Consider the following 16,860-nt stretch of genomic DNA (forward strand, 5'->3'; position numbering starts at 1 on the left):
TTTAATCTCCTTTTACAACTAAAACATATGAGAATGGGTAGAAATACTAGGATAATGTCGTTAGAACATAACAAGACATTCAAAATTAGAAAACACCTGTTTATTCATGACTGTTTCAGACCACAGGTGCTTTGATATACTCAAAGCATACACTTAAAGTGACTCAAATTCCAGAAGGCAAGGCACTACAACACTGAAAAAGTAACGACAAAAACAGTCTGGAGGTTCCTCAAAAAATTAAAAATAGAACTACCATATGATCTAGCAATTCCACTTCTGCATATTTATCTGAAGAAAAATCACCATCTCAAAAAAATATCTGCACTACCATGTTCAGTGTGGCATTATTTATAACAGCAAAGGCATGGAAACAACCTGTCTACTGACAGATGAATGGATAAAGAAAATACGGTGTGTGTCTATATATACATATGTGTGTGTGTATATATACACACACACATACAAACAAAATATTCAGCCATAAAAAGGAAGGAAATCCTGCCGTTTGTGACAGCACAGATGGACTTGAGGGCATTATGCTAAGTGAAGTAAGTCAGAGAAAGACAAATATTGTATGATCTCACTTACATGTGGAATCTAAAAAAAACCTGGACTTATAGATACAGAGTACAGATGCGGGGTGTCCCCCACTAGGCAAAACGGGTAAAGGTGGTCAAAACATACACACTTCCAGTTATAAGACAAAGTAAGTCCTGCAGATGTAATGCACAGCATGGTGACTTTAGTTAACAATACTATATTATGTATTTGAAAGCCGCTAAAAGAGTACAGTCATCCCTCAGTATCCAAAGGCAATTGGTTTTAGGATCCCTGCAGATACTAAGTTTCGAAGATGCTCAAGTCCCTTACATGGCATAATGCAGTCAGCCCTCCATATCCGTGGATGTGGAATCCTCGGACAGACAGGGCCAACTGTAGTCCTTAAAAGTTCTTATCACAAGAAAAAAAAATTTTTAACTATGTGTGGGAATAGATGTTAACTAAACTTACTTTGGTAATCATTTTGCATTACATACATATATCAAGTCATTATGTTGCATACCTTAAAGCTAATACAATGTTATACGTCACTTATATCTCAATAAAAAAAAGTAATGACAAAAATGACACTACATATAATTAGTATAAAATAGTCTCAATGAATAGGAAAAAAATTTAATGCTCTCAAAGTGTTTGATTTACATAGGAGAATTGAAGACATAAAGTTAGAGGTTATATATCTCAACAGATAACTGACTAAAGAAATTTTTCAGTCCAAGAGAAATAGGTTAACTTTCAGTTATACAAAGTTTTTAAAGAACTGGGCCTCTTGTTTTCTTTTTTTTTTTTTTTTTTTTTAACATGTTTATTGGAGTATAATTGCTGTACAATGGTATGTTAGTTTCAGCTTCACAACAAAATGAATCAGTTATATATATACATATATTCCCATATCTCTTCCCGCTTGCGTTTCCCTCCCTCCCACCCTCCCTATCCCACCCCTCCAGGCGGTCACAAAGCACCGAGCTGATGTCCCTGTGCTATGCGGCTGCTTCCCACTAGCTATCTACCTTACGTTTGGTAGTGTATATATGTCCATGCCTCTTTATTGCTTTGTCACCGTTTACCCTTCCCCCTCCCCATAGCCTCAAGTCCATTCTCTAGTAAGTCTGTGTCTTTATTCCTGTTTCACCCCTAGGTTTTTCATGACATTTTTTTTTTTAATTCCATATATATGTGTTAGCATACGGTATTTGTCTCTCTCTTTCTTTTTAAAATGTGTTTCCCGTAGGCCTAAAACCAGTTTACAGAGGAACTCATCCACCAGAGGGAGCCCTTACAAAACAGGAGAGAAAAATGTTAACAGTAAAATAGTATATACAACTCAAGGTTAGAATACTTCTTACAAAACAAAATCCACAATCACGTGTTATTTTTCTGAGGAACACAAAATTTCCATCACTGTAATGGACTCCCCTCTAGTGACATAAATAGAACAAATATGTACGAAAGAGCTGTAACTCTTCACCCACAAGTCAACTGGAGAAGTAATACTTATTCTTTCCATTCCACACCCACACCACTCCCTTTTTTCCCCTTAAATTAGTTCTAGGATCACTTATTTTGAAAATCAGTCACATATACACAATGTCAACAGTCAGCCTGACATATACACAATGTCAACAGTCAGCCTGAAACAGTCACCTAATTCTGGGTTCAGTAATTCTAGGAAAGCCCATGTCACCACAATCTTCACTTCCCTCTTACCATTTAGTTACAGAAATTTTCTACATGCCGTATATCTTGAGGCCATTAAATTTAAATTTATAAACAATAACCAAGAGTAGCTAACTATTAATCAGGTATGTATTAATTTTTAGAAAATACCATTTATTAAGTAGTCAATAAAAACCTCACAACCACCCCATGAGGTAGGTACTATTATTATCCTCACTTTATAGATGAGGGTACTGAGGCTTATAGGTCTCACTGGTAGTAAAGAATAGACCACAAACCACAGGGCTAAGTAGTGTGCTACACCACAGATAAGAAAGTAACTGAAATTTTTCTTGAGATAATTGTAGATTCACGGTACAGTTCTAAAAAAAGAAAAAAGAAAAGAAATACAGCAAGATTCCTTGTATACTTTGCCCAGTTTCCTGCAATGATAACATTTTGCAAAACTACAATACAATGTCACAAACAGGATACTGTTAATGATACAATCTATCAACCTTATTCAGTTCTGTCTAAGGCATTTTTAACCAGCCAATACACATTTGCTTTTATTCTATCAATACTTCTAAATGCTCTATATAAAAATTCAATTGTTTTTACCTCTCTTAACTGGTTTTCACTTACAATTTAATCTTTACAATGAATTTTAGGGTTTCACACTATTTTGTAGTTATGTATCTCAGCATCCTCATTCTCCTACATATGTAAATTTAGGTAGTTCTATTCTAATTTCTCCAAAGCATGGGCCTTGAGGTCAAGGATCCTGAAATTTAATCCCAGTATTCTGGCATGTACTTAGCTTTGGCAAGTAATTTAACCTCTCAATATTTCCATCATCTGTAAAATGGGAATAACAGTACCTACTTCAAAGAGTTCCTGAAGATCAAAGTTTGCCTGCAAAGCAGTTGACATAGTACATGGCACAAAGTAAGTAATTCACTAAATTTAACCATAATTACTTACTATTCCTTCACCAAGACTTATCTAATAGCAAATCCACCCATTCCAGCCTCTTTAACATGCTAACCTATATGCCCATCTGTTCATTCATTCAACAAAAATGTACTGTTTACACATAATAAAGATAAACAGATGAATCAAAAACAGAACTTTTCTTCATAAAAGCACAATTACTAAAATTTAAGGTAGACAACAGCAATGCCAAAAAAAGGTACAAAGTTCTCTGTTTGATGGTGGAAGTAACACGTGACCTGGCTTTTTAAGAATTTATTCATTTGAAAAATGAGTGGGATATAGCATTTTCTAGAGCAGACATAAGGGCAACTAAGGTACCAAGGGCAAAAGTGGGGTATGGATAGGAAACAGCAAGCAATTCAGGTTGGCTGCAATGGAAGGTGCCAGAAAAGAAAAATGGAAAGCAAGACTAAAGATTGGACAAGGGCAGGGGCTTCCCTGTTGGCGCAGTAGTTAAAAATCCCCCTGCCAATGCAGGAGACATAGGTTTGAGACCTGGTCCAGGAAGATCCCACATGCCGTGGAGCAACTAAGCCCGTGAGCCACAACTACTAAGGCTGCGCTCTAGAGCCTTTGAGCCACAGCAACTAAAGCACGCGCGCCTAGAGCCCGTGCTCTGCAACAAGAGAAGCCACTGCAATGAGAAGCCCATGCACCGCAACCAGGAGTAGCCCCCGCTCGCCACAACTAGAGAAAGCCTGCACGCAGCAATGAAGACCCAACGCAGCCAAAAATAAATAGATAAATAAATAAATCTATTAAAAAAAAAAAAGATTGGGCAAGGGCAGATCCCAAAAAGCTTTGAATCTAAGTCCAGAATCTAAATTTCATTCTGTCTATAATGAAAAGTCAAAGATTTATGAGTAATGCCATTATGAGTTCATAATTATATACCCAAACCATTAATGTGCTACAACATGTAAAACAGACTAGAGAAATCTCTACTGTGCCAGTATTTAGAAACCTGCTGCTGTATTCAATGAGGTAGGTAAGAAGGAAGGTCTGAAGGGAAAAATACTAATGGAATTGAATCAATACCATTTGAAACTTAACGAAACGTGTGAAAAAGGAAGTGAAGATGATTTAGGTTTCAAGCCTTAGCTGTGAACTGCACTGAAGAAAAATGGCTCCCAGACTTCTCTACAAATCACATATTCATTTTTCTGAATTCTAAACTATACTTTAACTTCTTTACTGGACTGAATAATTTTTACCTGTGGAATGAAAACAAGTATCTTGCAAGAATATGGTACAGTAACCAATAGATTCAAGAAATCTAGAAGACTTGGGACTTCCCTGGTGGCACAGTGGTTGAGAATCTGCCTGCCAACACAGAGGATATGGGTTCGATCCCTGGTCTGGGAAAATCCCACATGCCGTGGAGTAACTAAGCCTGTGCGCCACAACTACTGAGCCCGCGCACCACAACTACTGAAGCCTACACACCCTAGAGCCTGTGCGCCGCAACTACTGAGCCCACGTGCCGCAACTACTGAAGCCCGCATGCTCTACGGCCCACGTGTTGCAACTACTGAGCCCGCGTGCTGCAACTACTGAAGCCCACACGCCTAGAGCCCATGTTCAGCAACAAGAGAAGCCACCGCAGTGAGAAGCCCGCGCACCACAAAGAGTAGACCTCACTCGCCGCAACTAGAGAAAAGCCTGTGCACAGCAATGAAGACCCAGTGCAGCCAAAAATAAACAAAACAAAACAAAACAAAACAAATCTAGAAGACTGTAAGTATGCTGAGCAGGAGAAGAGAATGGTGCTTATTATATTTGATATAACATAACATGCTTATTAAAAGTAAGATTAAGGAAACCCATAATCATTTGTTCATAAAATAGGAACCAGGATGCCTATACTCACTGGTATATTCCCCAGTGTCTAAAATGGTACCCAGAATACTATTAGCACCCAATAAATAAATTTGTTGAATATATATGTGAATGAGGAAAGAAAAAAGTTATTAAATTTTACGAAATGTTCTCCACTGGCCTCAATGCTCTGAGGGCTTAATATTCTCTCCCACTCTTTGTCTCATTAAAATGGGCTTCTGTTGCTAACTCTACTTTTGAAAATATAAACTGTAATATATTAATTTAGTAAAGGTATGATAACCACTTTAAGTAGTACTAAATTATTAACTACTGAAGGTCAAAACAAAAACCTAACATACCATCAGACACAAAGTAAATGATATCTGAGATTTCACACAGATTTTTAGGTATCTCCCAAGCTCCATTTTGCAATTTTGGAATTTAAAGGCAAACACATTTGTTACTGGATGGGAAATGTGAATATGTTTCCTTGCAAAGTTTGTCATCTTACCAGGTCTTTCCTTCCCAGTGCCTTTTGACTCAGCAAATTTTTGTATCAAGCTTTCAACTGTAGTGTTAGCCATGTTATTCATAAATTCTTCATGGACCTATTAAAATGAAATAAAGATAAATTTTTTTCACTTTCCATAAATATTCTTACTGTATTTCAGACAAAACTTCCACAAAACAATTAAAATTCATTATACCAAAATATATATATTTTGACCCAGAGCGTTTAAGAACTTTCATTTGCCTAATATGCTCTGTTACCTAACTCTGTTAGTAGATCTATGGATACAAACCACTTTTTACATGAACCCTTAACGTACGGTCTCACAGCCTTAGAAGTCAAGGCAGTGTCCTCTTCCTATCTTTGAGTGTTTTAGGGACATAAATCTTACGATAAATAAAACTTATACAGCAATGAAAATAGTATTAGAATTTTAGTAACCAAGAATAACAGAATTCATCTTTCTCTATTATATTTCAATGCACCCCAAATGTCATCGTTAAGGCACTTTTATATTTTTGGAAATTTTCTAAGCACGAGCTCTATAACTTATTGAAGTTGCTATGCTAAATTTTAAAATAGTAAAACTTTGTAATAAAGAAATATTCAAAAATTGTTAACTTCAGAATTTTAACTCCATAATTAATTTAAATTATCATCCTTCATAGGATGGTAAAATCCAGGTTATTCTGTATTTAATACATGTAAATACATATTCTTTACCTGAAATAATTCAGTATCATGTTATGAGTTATGATTTTTAGAGTCAGAAGTGAACATAAAATTCTCATGAATCAGTTCAATAAAAGTAAAAACGTACCTGGCCTATTTGTAAATGAATTTCCTTTATAGCATTTGACAAGGATCCTATAATTTCTTTTATATGAATGAGATGAGTTTCTTCAATATCTTGAAATTTCTGGGTAGCGAATATAAAAAATTACACACACACAGATATATTCTGAAATCAAAACACTTTTTAGAAGTCATCTTAATACAGCTAACCAAATTTGTCAAGTTATCATTAATATTTAACAATGCATCGAAAAATACAGCATTGAAAAAAGTTAACTTTTTGTTACATCATTTCTCAGGCAAATATGACTTTTTCAGAATCAGAAGATACCACAAATTAAAATCTATAATCATGGCCAGAAAATTAGAAGGAGACCCAGAAGAGAATAGTGTCAAAAAACCAAGTATTTCAAAAACTGAGAAACAATTAGTTTGCAGAGCTAAAACTACAGTTTACTTCTTAAGACTTTACAATCTAGCCCACAGACTTTCAAAAAGGTCTAATTCTGAAAATGTTAATACATAGTCTCCAAAAGAGACAGTCTATGGTCAAAGAAATCTGGGAAAGCCTGTATGTATACTCTGTCCCAGCAGTTCTCAACTGAAGGTAGAGATGATTCAGATGACCTGGAGAATGTTTTCAAACTATAAAACAAATAGATCCTCCATGACTACTTAGGCAATGGGCTGGAAAGAGGTAAGAATGTTGTTTGGAAAAAAAATCCCAGGTTATTCTGATATTTACTCCCCAGGAAGAAAACCACTGCTAGACTTGGCTTCACAATAAATGTATTAAAAACTGAAGTAACTGAGAAATACTAAAGTATCAAAACTTGTTTCACTCTGCTTAACCCAGTGTGTTCCAAATTTCTTTGACCATACAACCCTTTTTTCTTCTTCTCTGAATATCTATTAATATCTCACAGAACAATAATATTCCTCAAAACAGGATTTGGGAAATGTTGAACTAGTCATTTTCAAACAAAAATACATTTGTCATTTCCAGTGCACAAACCTGATTACCCACTTTCTTGCCAAATTACATCAGTTCTAAGGAGCAGGCCTAAATGTTTGCTATTTTTCCCTAGTTTATCAAATTAAATTCCCTCACCCCATATTTAATGTCCAATTTTCTTCAGCACTGAGTTACGTGATCAGAAATCACTAAGCCAAATAATCATGTCTATATTTGTGTAAAGGGTCTGAACTTCTAAAAAAAAATCAATTATGGTGAAATTAGTTTTGGCAGTAATGCAACAAAGTCCAAAAACTTAAATCCATTTTATTCATGAGGAATGATGAGTTAAAATAGAGTGCTTGTCTTGACTAATTCTGACCAAGTCCAATGAGAATACCAATACTGCAAGATCCTGAATTACCCTTAAGAACTGAGGAACATTCAGGAGAAGCATGATCCTATTTTACGTTCATATTATAAGAATTCACCCTCTGCTTAAATTTCTGCAATTTAATGAACAAGATATTTTCTCATAGACAGGTAGTCCCAAATCCAGGAAAGCTTGGTCAAACAGGCACTAATTTCAAATGGATGATCCCTAATTCCAAGGAAACTTGTGCCTTCTTCTTATTCTCTTTTGAAACACCTACATTGAATAAGTCAGATCCTTAATAATTGAGAAATATCTTGAAGCATGAAGCCAAACAGAAACTAAAAGCATGATTCAGCTACAATCTTGAAACTGTGCTTTATTTTTGGTGGGAGGACTGCTAAATATCAGAATTCCTCAAAATTAGTGACTACGAAATAAGTTCAGAGTTATTCAGCAATGGGAATATAGTATCAAGTGTTTGAATATAAATGAATAAATCTTCTTGAACAAATCAGAGTTCTTCCTCCTTGCAATTTCAAATCCACTGTGTTCATATGTACTGTTATATTAGATTTTTTAAAAAGTACAATTTTGTCGGCCAGGAGAGGTATAGAAAAGCACTCTAATACTAAAACTCCTTAATCTGAGGGTGTTGCTCAAGCAAATCTCAAATTTCCTTGAACTAGCCATCTAACTGTTCAAAGTAAACAAAATCTCCCTACTGTTTCAAGTTTTTTAAGTGTCATTAACTGACAGTGGTGAAAAGCATAAGCACAGAGTCACAATTTTAATAATGCTTATTCTCAACTCAAATGCAAAAACTTACATCACAAGTACTCCAAGTAAATTCTAACTTCTTTCACCCCAGGTAAATATATGTCCTGCCACCCAAATTTCATTCTCACTAGATTGACAGGCCCCTTCCCACTAGGATTAAGTCAACCCGCTTGGCCTGGAACAAAAGGAAAGTAGAGAAGCAAAAGAATTCTTTTCCCTTCTAAATAACCCAAAATAAAGTCTACTGTCTATCAAGAAACAAAAGTTCACCTGTCCTACAGTTGTGCGTGTGTGACAGACAGAGAGAGACAAAGAGGGAACATGAGAGAGAACACACATACACATCAGCACAGTATACCATCAACTTTAAAAGCACCATGGTTAAACATCTGCTCAAACAAATTAATGTTTCCATCTTGGAACTGGCAAGATAAACAGTTAAAATGCAATTTGAAAAAATGTAATGAGGAAGCAGAAAGAGATAAGGAGAGGGCAAGATGAGTGCTGAAGATTCTTTATAAGGTAATATATACAAACAAAAAACACTGACTCTGGGCTTCCCTGGTGGCGCAGTGGTTGAGAGTCCACCTGCCGATGCAGGGGACATGGGTTCGTGCCCCGGTCCGGGAAGATCCCACTTGCCGCGGAGCGGCTGGGCCCATGAGCCATGGCCGCAACGGGAGAGGCTACAGCAGTGAGAGGCCCGCGTACCACAGAAAGAAAAAAACAAAAAAACACAAAAAAAAACACTGACTCTAACAAATTCTAATTTGTTTTTTCAAATTAAATAACTGAAAGGCAAACATTTTCACTGATAGAAATTAATCATTTTGATAGGAAATTAACAAATCAATAATAACTGCCTTATAAATGAGTGTTCCTAATGATTTAAAAGATAAAAGAGAACTTGCTGAAGTCTACAATGACCTCAGTTGCTATAGAAATTGAAACTTTTTATCTCACTAGAGATGGAGCCTCATTTAACACAACTAAACCCTTCTTGAAACATTATGATTTCCGAGCTGCCATGACATTACATTTCCCAGTTTTATTCCTTCTCTGGCTTCTCCTACTTGGGTTTCAGCATCTCTTCCTCTCCCAAACTGACAATGATGAACCTCTCAGAGCTTGGCCATTATTTCCCCACACTCTATCCAAAGGTGATGTCATTATGGCTGTGTGTACTGTCCAGCCCCTATTTTATAAAGTCCCAATCCTTTATTCAAAACCTTTGGAACCAGCTGTTTTGGAATTTAAATATTTTGGATTTTTAAAAATAAAGATAATGTGGTGTTACCATATATCTCATAATACTACCAACAGGATCTGCAGTGGCATCTGTTTATCAAACACTAAAGGAAAACATGTATATTCAGTCTAAGTAGGATAAAGAGACTACAAATTAGCCTCACATCGGTTCAAGTTTTGCTGCCAACTGAGTTCCAGGAAAAAGATTCTTGGTTTTCAGAGCTTTTGGAATTCAGAATTGTGGATAAGGGATGTGAATATTATGTCCAGGCAAGATTACTTACAGCCTCCAAAACTGCCCATTTGATGTCTCCACTTAGGTATACACAGCTCAAAATTAACATGTTCAAAACTGAGCATCTCATGCTCTTCCGACCCCTCAAACTAACGGGTCTTCATCTAGCCTTTGCCATTCATCTCTATACACACAGGCTTACAAGCCAAAACCTGGAAGAGATCTTGAATCCCTTTAGAATTCTCCCATTCACCCTACCCCTGCCATCTCCAAATGCATTCACTTGTCTCCTTCTACAAGGCCACCACACTGACCCTCATCCTTCTCACTGGACTATGATACTGCCTTCCAAATTGGACTCTTTTTTTTTTTTTTTTTTTTGTAGTATGCGGGCCTCTCACTGTTGTGGCCTCTCCCGTTGCGGAGCACAGGCTCCGGATGCGCAGGCTCACGGGTGTGGCCATGGCTCACGGGCCCAGCCGCTCCGCGGCATGTGGGATCTTCCCGGACCGGGGCACGAACCCGTGTCCCCTGCATTGGCAGGCGGACTCTCAACCACTGCGCCACCAGGGAAGCCCCAAATTGGACTCTTGATTCTCCTTTGGCCTCACTATAATCCATTCTTCATGAAACTGTCAGAATTAGCTTTAAAAATGCAGACCATATCCTGTCACGTCCCTGCATACAGCTCTTCAATGTATTCCAACTGCTCTTGGAAGAAAACCTAAACCCTTACTAAAGCCTGGTCCTTGATTATCTCTTTAACCTCATTTCTAACCACCATCTCTCCTTACTCAGTTTCAGTAAGCATTTTTTACTTTCTAGAATGTGATCTCTCTTTTACACATCTGGGTCTTCACATCCATGGTCTCCAATGCCTAGAACACTCCTGCCCTAGAATGAGTCTCTTACTGATGCTTCAAGTCTCAGTTTTAAATGTTACTTCTCCAAAATGGACTTTCGTTAACTCCCTAATCCAAATTAGGTCAACCCCATTATTCTATCCCATGGAAGCTTGTTCTTTTCCTTTGTAACATTTCTAGTAATTTGTAACTTTATATTTAAGCATATATTTAATGTCTGTCTCCCTCCCCTACACTGTATACTCCATGTAGAGCAGACAGAACTTGTTTTATTTACATATATATTGCATACACCCAGCGTCTAGCACAGTGCCCACAGCATGGTAAGTACAGATGGATGCATGATGCCTGCACACAAGCACGCAAGCCGTCTGTTTCTGAGGTGTGAATCATTCACCACTCCAAGCAAGAAGACTCCCTAGAATCCAAAAAGTCAGACTCATGGTCCTTCTTCACACTTACAGAGTGTCTACCATGAGCTGAAAACTGTTTTAAGTGCTGAGGAGACAGCAGTAAACAAATCAATCCCTGCTCTTACAGAACTTATATTTTAGTGGGGGGAAGACAGACAACAAAATATGTGGGTAGAAGAGCCAGTGTGCCTCACCATATTTCTAGCCCCTCGAACATGATGACTAAGAATGTTCTAAGAAGAGGTTCTTCCACCAGCCTCAGGGCCAGAGTGAAGAGCTAAGCCATGATGAACAAGTAGCATGATAAAAAATAAACACTTGCTATTGTAAGCCACTGAGATTTTGGGGGTTCTCTGTCACAGCACCATACCATCCTATCCTGTCTGACACAGTAAATTAAATGCATGGTGTCAGATGATGACAGGTGCTAAGGAGAAAAACAAAACAAGAAAAGAGGACAAGAGGTGAAGGTAGAAGTTTTGGGTATAATTCATAAAAGGCACCCATCTTAAATCTAGGCCTTTAACTAAGGCTCTAAGAACATCAAATTGAATATAATTTATCCCAAGCTTATAGAGACAGATTTTTTTTTTTTTTTTTCCCGGTATGCGGGCCTCTCACTGTTGTGGCCTCTCCCGTTGCGGAGCACAGGCTCCGGACGCGCAGGCTCAGCGGCCATGGCTCACGGGCCCAGCCACTCTGCGGCATGTGGGATCTTCCCGGACCGGGGCACAAACCCGTGTCCCCTGCATTGACAGGCGGACTCTCAACCACTGCGCCACCAGGGAAGCCCGAGACAGACGTTTTTTAACTGATTGTCTGTCTTCCCTTACTAAAATGGAAGTTCTATGAGAGCAGGGATTCTTGACTGTTTTGTTAACCACTATATCCTCAGCACTGAGTCATTTCCAGTTTTCTTCTTAAGTCAATTTTAAAACCCATACATAATCATTACTGTCTTCATCATCTACCAATGTCCTCATTTTCTCCAATGCTCCTTAAACATTCTAGTCAATCTGAATAATCCCTTATGATATTATAACTATTGATTCTTGGTCTTCAATCTCCAAAACAAGATGTATATTTTTAAAACAGCATTATTAAAACACTGAGATTGTGCATTTTAACATTTTTTAATACTAAAAAATTTTATGACAGAAAAATTATATTATTTTTATCACTAATATAATTTATTATAATTTACAAACAATAAACACAAATATCCTGTTTTAGATTTAAAGCCTTAAAAATACCAACCTGAGCTGTTTCTGTCATTTTCTGTTCAAAATCAGCTTTTCCTAATGCATATTTTTCCACATAGAGTTTATAGGTATCTGTAGCTTTCTTAGATTTAACAGTTGCCTGTAACAAAACAGAAACATTTTGAACTATACAAAATATTTTTTATTTCCTGATATAAGTTTATATGAAATAATAATTTAAGTGCATTTTAAGAAATGAGGCCTATGTTGAGTTCAAGATGACAAAAACTAATACCTTTTTTTAAGTCCTCCTTAGTGGTATTTTTTGTTACAGTCACACAATAATGCAGAAATTAAATGCTAATTCTCTTGTCTGATGGAACGTGTTTTAAAAAGTTAAAATACTTTCATTTTATAACCCAGAGTAAGATCACACAACCACATAATAGTACAATGTTACTAAAAATTCAACAAACAATACTGTGACAATACCCTCAGAATATGCTTGACACTCCTTTACACACCTGTGAGTCTTTCTTCCTTCCACAACAGATATTCCATTTAATGTCTGATCAGTGACTATAAAGCTAGCTCAAAAGTTGAAAAAAAAAAATCAATTTTCCTTGAGGTTTCTCAGTTTCCATTGTGCTCCGGAAAATCTATAAATTTCTTTTTAATCATTGCCTATTTTTCAAGAAATTGTTACTGCATTATTATAGTTCTAATTTTATCAAAGTTACTTACTCAATAAAAACTTAATAATATGTTAAATATTAGGCAGTGACGAATATGAATACAAATTATATAGAGATCGTTTCTTCAGGGACTTCATAGAAGAAGTATAACCCATATACATAAACAGCTAGAAACTGGTGGAAAGTAACAAAGAAGTAAAAACAAATTTTATGGAAGATGGACATTAAGGAAGAAGAAAAACTATGTGTCACTTGTAGGTTGGGGCAGACATGTGGCTATCAAGAAATCTGATTATTCTCAAAGGATTGATCAATTTGGATACAGGAAGTTTGAAGGGAAGGGGTGTTGCAGTAAATAAGAGTTTAAAGAAGATCAAAAAAAGAAAAGCTATAGGATTTCAAGATAAAAGATCTCCACTTTCTTGATGAGGTAAGAGGGGGTCTGCTACGAGTGAAGAAGAGTAGGGTAGGGTTGGGAACTTCAGGAGAATAAAGAAAGTTTCAAACCATGGTTGTGGAGGATGCAACTGGTAATAACTACAGGAGTAAAAGTCTTGCAAAGAGCCACTGAGGGCTAAGCTGCAAAACTTGGAATTTGTGCAGAGCCAATCAGAGCCAGTAGGTAATTATCTCCAGCTATGTTCAGGAGTCTAAGAATAAGTATTTGAAACAGAAGTTGGGTTTACCTGGAGGTTTGGGGTTGGCAAGCGATGCATACAGTCTTATTCTTTAAAAAGGCAACTCTGTACTCTCTCTAAAATATAATTGCATATATTATATTAAACATATATGCTTTATGCTTGTGGGCCTTCTTAAATAAAGAATATAGGATGCCACTTTATCTTGTAGTGTATCAAAACGGTATCTTGTATCAGAACTGGTTTCGGAGCCAAAAGAAACTGGATTCAACTTTTAGCTCTACAATTTACTACCCAGTTGACTTTCAGTTTTATATAGTTCTCTCATTCCTAAAATGGAAATACCACATATTTTTTTTAGAGCTTTGGCACAGATGAAATGTAATTTATGTAAATGCTTGGGACAGGGACTACAAAATAAATAGTATCTGCTATTAAACATCAACAGGAACATACATCATTATATTTTGCTGTTACACTTTGCTGTTATTATATCTAAGAGCTGTTCTAAGCTCTACCCCTAGAGTAAGTGTCTAAAACCTACAATGATTTTCTAGTTTGCTCCTACGGACCTTTTTTTAAACTCTCTTCCCATTGTCTAGCCGTATGACATTATTTTATACTACCGTTAATATACTTCCTCTAACATCCTTGCCCTTTCAAACATTTAACAATTAGATGAGATGGATATTTAGAGTTGAAAAACTACCTTCACGGGAAGTCCAGATAACCAAGTTTGCTAGAATTTATTTTAAAAACAATTTTAATGCCATGGTTATCTGCGTTTCCTTTTGGATTTTGTTATGCCAAGAGACTTGGAAGAAGAGAATTTCTTCCAGCTACCTAAATTTTCAGTCTATACAAGAGTAACAAGCAACCCACAGTCCATGGAGTGATTTTTAATGACATAGTCTAGCAAAATGATATATTCCCACTGGGAGCCCCTTCTTCTTTGCTTCTTCTTCATCCTAACACTACTCTTTTCCTCTGCTGCCTATTAAGTTATTGCCTTATAATTTATGTGTCGGCTGTTGATAAATACATGAGCATTTGAAATTTGAAAGGAAATTCATAAACAATGGAAAAGTCCCTCAAAATATAACTATAATGATTGTGTCCATACTTTTTTTAAAGTAATTTATTCCATTACAGGTTCTACACAAAATAAGACACCTCCCTTTCTAAACTTACCATTAAAACCTTTCTCTAGTAGCCTCTTGTTCTGTACTATTCAATAAGTCTTAGCTCCTCAAAAAGAAGGAAGCTTCTTGAAGACAGAGGAGATAATATGTACTCAGCCTTTAAGAACCTTCATAACAACTAGCATGATGACAGGCATACAAATTCATAATCCAACCATCAGAAAATATGTGAATGAACCATTTAAAAAGGGAAGAACTGAGTCTATAGCCTATATTTAAAGTAAACTCTTAATTTTTATTATATTAATAAACAGGAAAAGTTCAAATAATATTGCTGATATTTCCTAGTAGACACATGTTGCACTGTAGACAACATAATGGTTTCTCACTTACAAAAAAAGAAAGAAGATACCCTTTATAAGTTCTAATATATTTTTTACATCAGCTTTCACTCTTCAAAGGTAAACATCATATGTCAGAATAAGGAAATTACATACCAACTTAAAGAAGTATCTTAGAAAACTGGCAAAAGTAGTACTTAATAATGAATAAATTTCTTTAAAGAGTTTATTGATTAACAAGGTATTTTAAGTAATGACAAAAAAATTTAAAGAAAACTAAGGGTATCCTATAAAAGAATATAGAGGCCACTTTAGAATGTAATCATATTCTGGACTTCCCTGGTGGTGCAGTGGTTAAGAATCTGCCTGCCAATGAAGGAGACACGGGTTCGAGCCCTGGTCCAGGAAGATCCCACATGCTGCGGAGCAACTAAGCCCGTGCGCCACAACTACTGAGCCTGCGCTCTAGAGTCCATGAGCCACAACTACCGAGCCTGTGTGCTGCAACTACTTAAGCCCATGAGCCTAGAGCCCGCGCTCCGCAATAAGAGAAGCCACTGCAATGAGAAGCCTGCGCACCACAACGAAGAGTAGACCCCGCTCACTGCAAACAGAGAAAGCCCGTGCACGGCAACAAAGACCCAACACAGCCAAAAATTAAACGAATAAATAAATAAATAAATTTATTTTTAAAAAGAATGTAATCGTGGGCTTCCCTGGTGGCACAGTGGTTGAGAGTCCGCCTGCCGATGCAGGGGACACAGGTTCGTGCCCCGGTCTGGGAAGATCCCACATGCCATGGAGCGGCTGGGCCCGTGAGCCATGGCCGCTGAGTCTGTGTGTCCAGAGCCTGTGCTCCACAACGGGAGAGGCCACAACAGTGAGAGGCCTGTGTACCGCAAAAAAAAAAAAAAAAAAAAAAAAAAAAAAGAATGTAATCGTATTGGGAATATATATATTTTTTGAAAGCAAGAAACATCTCTCATAGGAAATGACTATACAGCAACACTCAGTTAAGTCAAAATGACTTTCTAAATAGTATCTTTGCTTAGTAAAACTATAAATTCTTAGGGTAGACTCACAGAAATTAAATGCCCCAGTAGTAACAAACTTGACCACTTTTGTAAAGTGATTATTAAAAGGGATGTTGGAGCATAGCAACTTATGCTTTAAAAGCAATAGCTACATTTCTTCTCATAAACAAAAGACTGGCCTTAATAGATTACCTACTGATAACAAAATAAATCCTACATTTTATTCATTTCCTTAGCATTATAAATAAGTTTACTGATGTACTACCAGAAATATTTCTGTTTAAGTGTCTATAATTTTTATAGTAAACTCCTATGAATCAAATATATACATATAAAATAAGTACTCTGTCATAGTCCACAAATATGAGTAACTTCTAAATGGTGCTTTATAAAAATAAGGGTTTGTGAATGAAGATGAGAAGCGTACTATGTCATAATAGCCAATAAGTGTTTATGTTTTCAAGTTCACCAAAGGAAAAACAGTTCAAAGATCTATGTTTAAAAAAAATCTACATTCATGTTAATAAAGAGCTTATTTATTACAGGCCAAAATAAATTTACTTAGGCTTGGATTTGAATATATATAAATCAGAGACCCATT

At 36.5% G+C, this 16,860-nt stretch overlaps 1 protein-coding gene across 5 annotated transcripts in view; it reads right to left on the reverse strand.

The window, feature by feature from the left end:
- Positions 1 to 16,860, reverse strand: part of FCHO2 (FCH and mu domain containing endocytic adaptor 2) — a 115,930-nt gene that overhangs the window by 63,253 nt on the left and 35,817 nt on the right. For 3 of the 5 annotated variants that reach the window (XM_027100863.1, XM_027100866.1, XM_027100862.1), the window contains exons 6-9: positions 12,465 to 12,569; positions 11,530 to 11,634; positions 6,366 to 6,464; positions 5,546 to 5,642 (exon numbers count right to left, since the gene is read on the reverse strand). In XM_027100863.1, coding sequence (XP_026956664.1) covers positions 5,546 to 5,642; positions 6,366 to 6,464; positions 11,530 to 11,634; positions 12,465 to 12,569 — 406 coding nt within the window. The remainder of the gene's footprint in view (positions 1 to 5,545; positions 5,643 to 6,365; positions 6,465 to 11,529; positions 11,635 to 12,464; positions 12,570 to 16,860) is intronic. The other 2 variants (XM_027100865.1, XM_027100864.1) reach the window with 1 other exon arrangement.

Source organism: Aethalodelphis obliquidens, unplaced genomic scaffold (assembly GCF_003676395.1).
Source record: "Aethalodelphis obliquidens isolate GAN/ISIS:26980383/991018 unplaced genomic scaffold, ASM367639v1 scaffold4, whole genome shotgun sequence".
In the NCBI taxonomy this organism is placed as follows: Eukaryota; Metazoa; Chordata; class Mammalia; order Artiodactyla; family Delphinidae; genus Aethalodelphis; species Aethalodelphis obliquidens.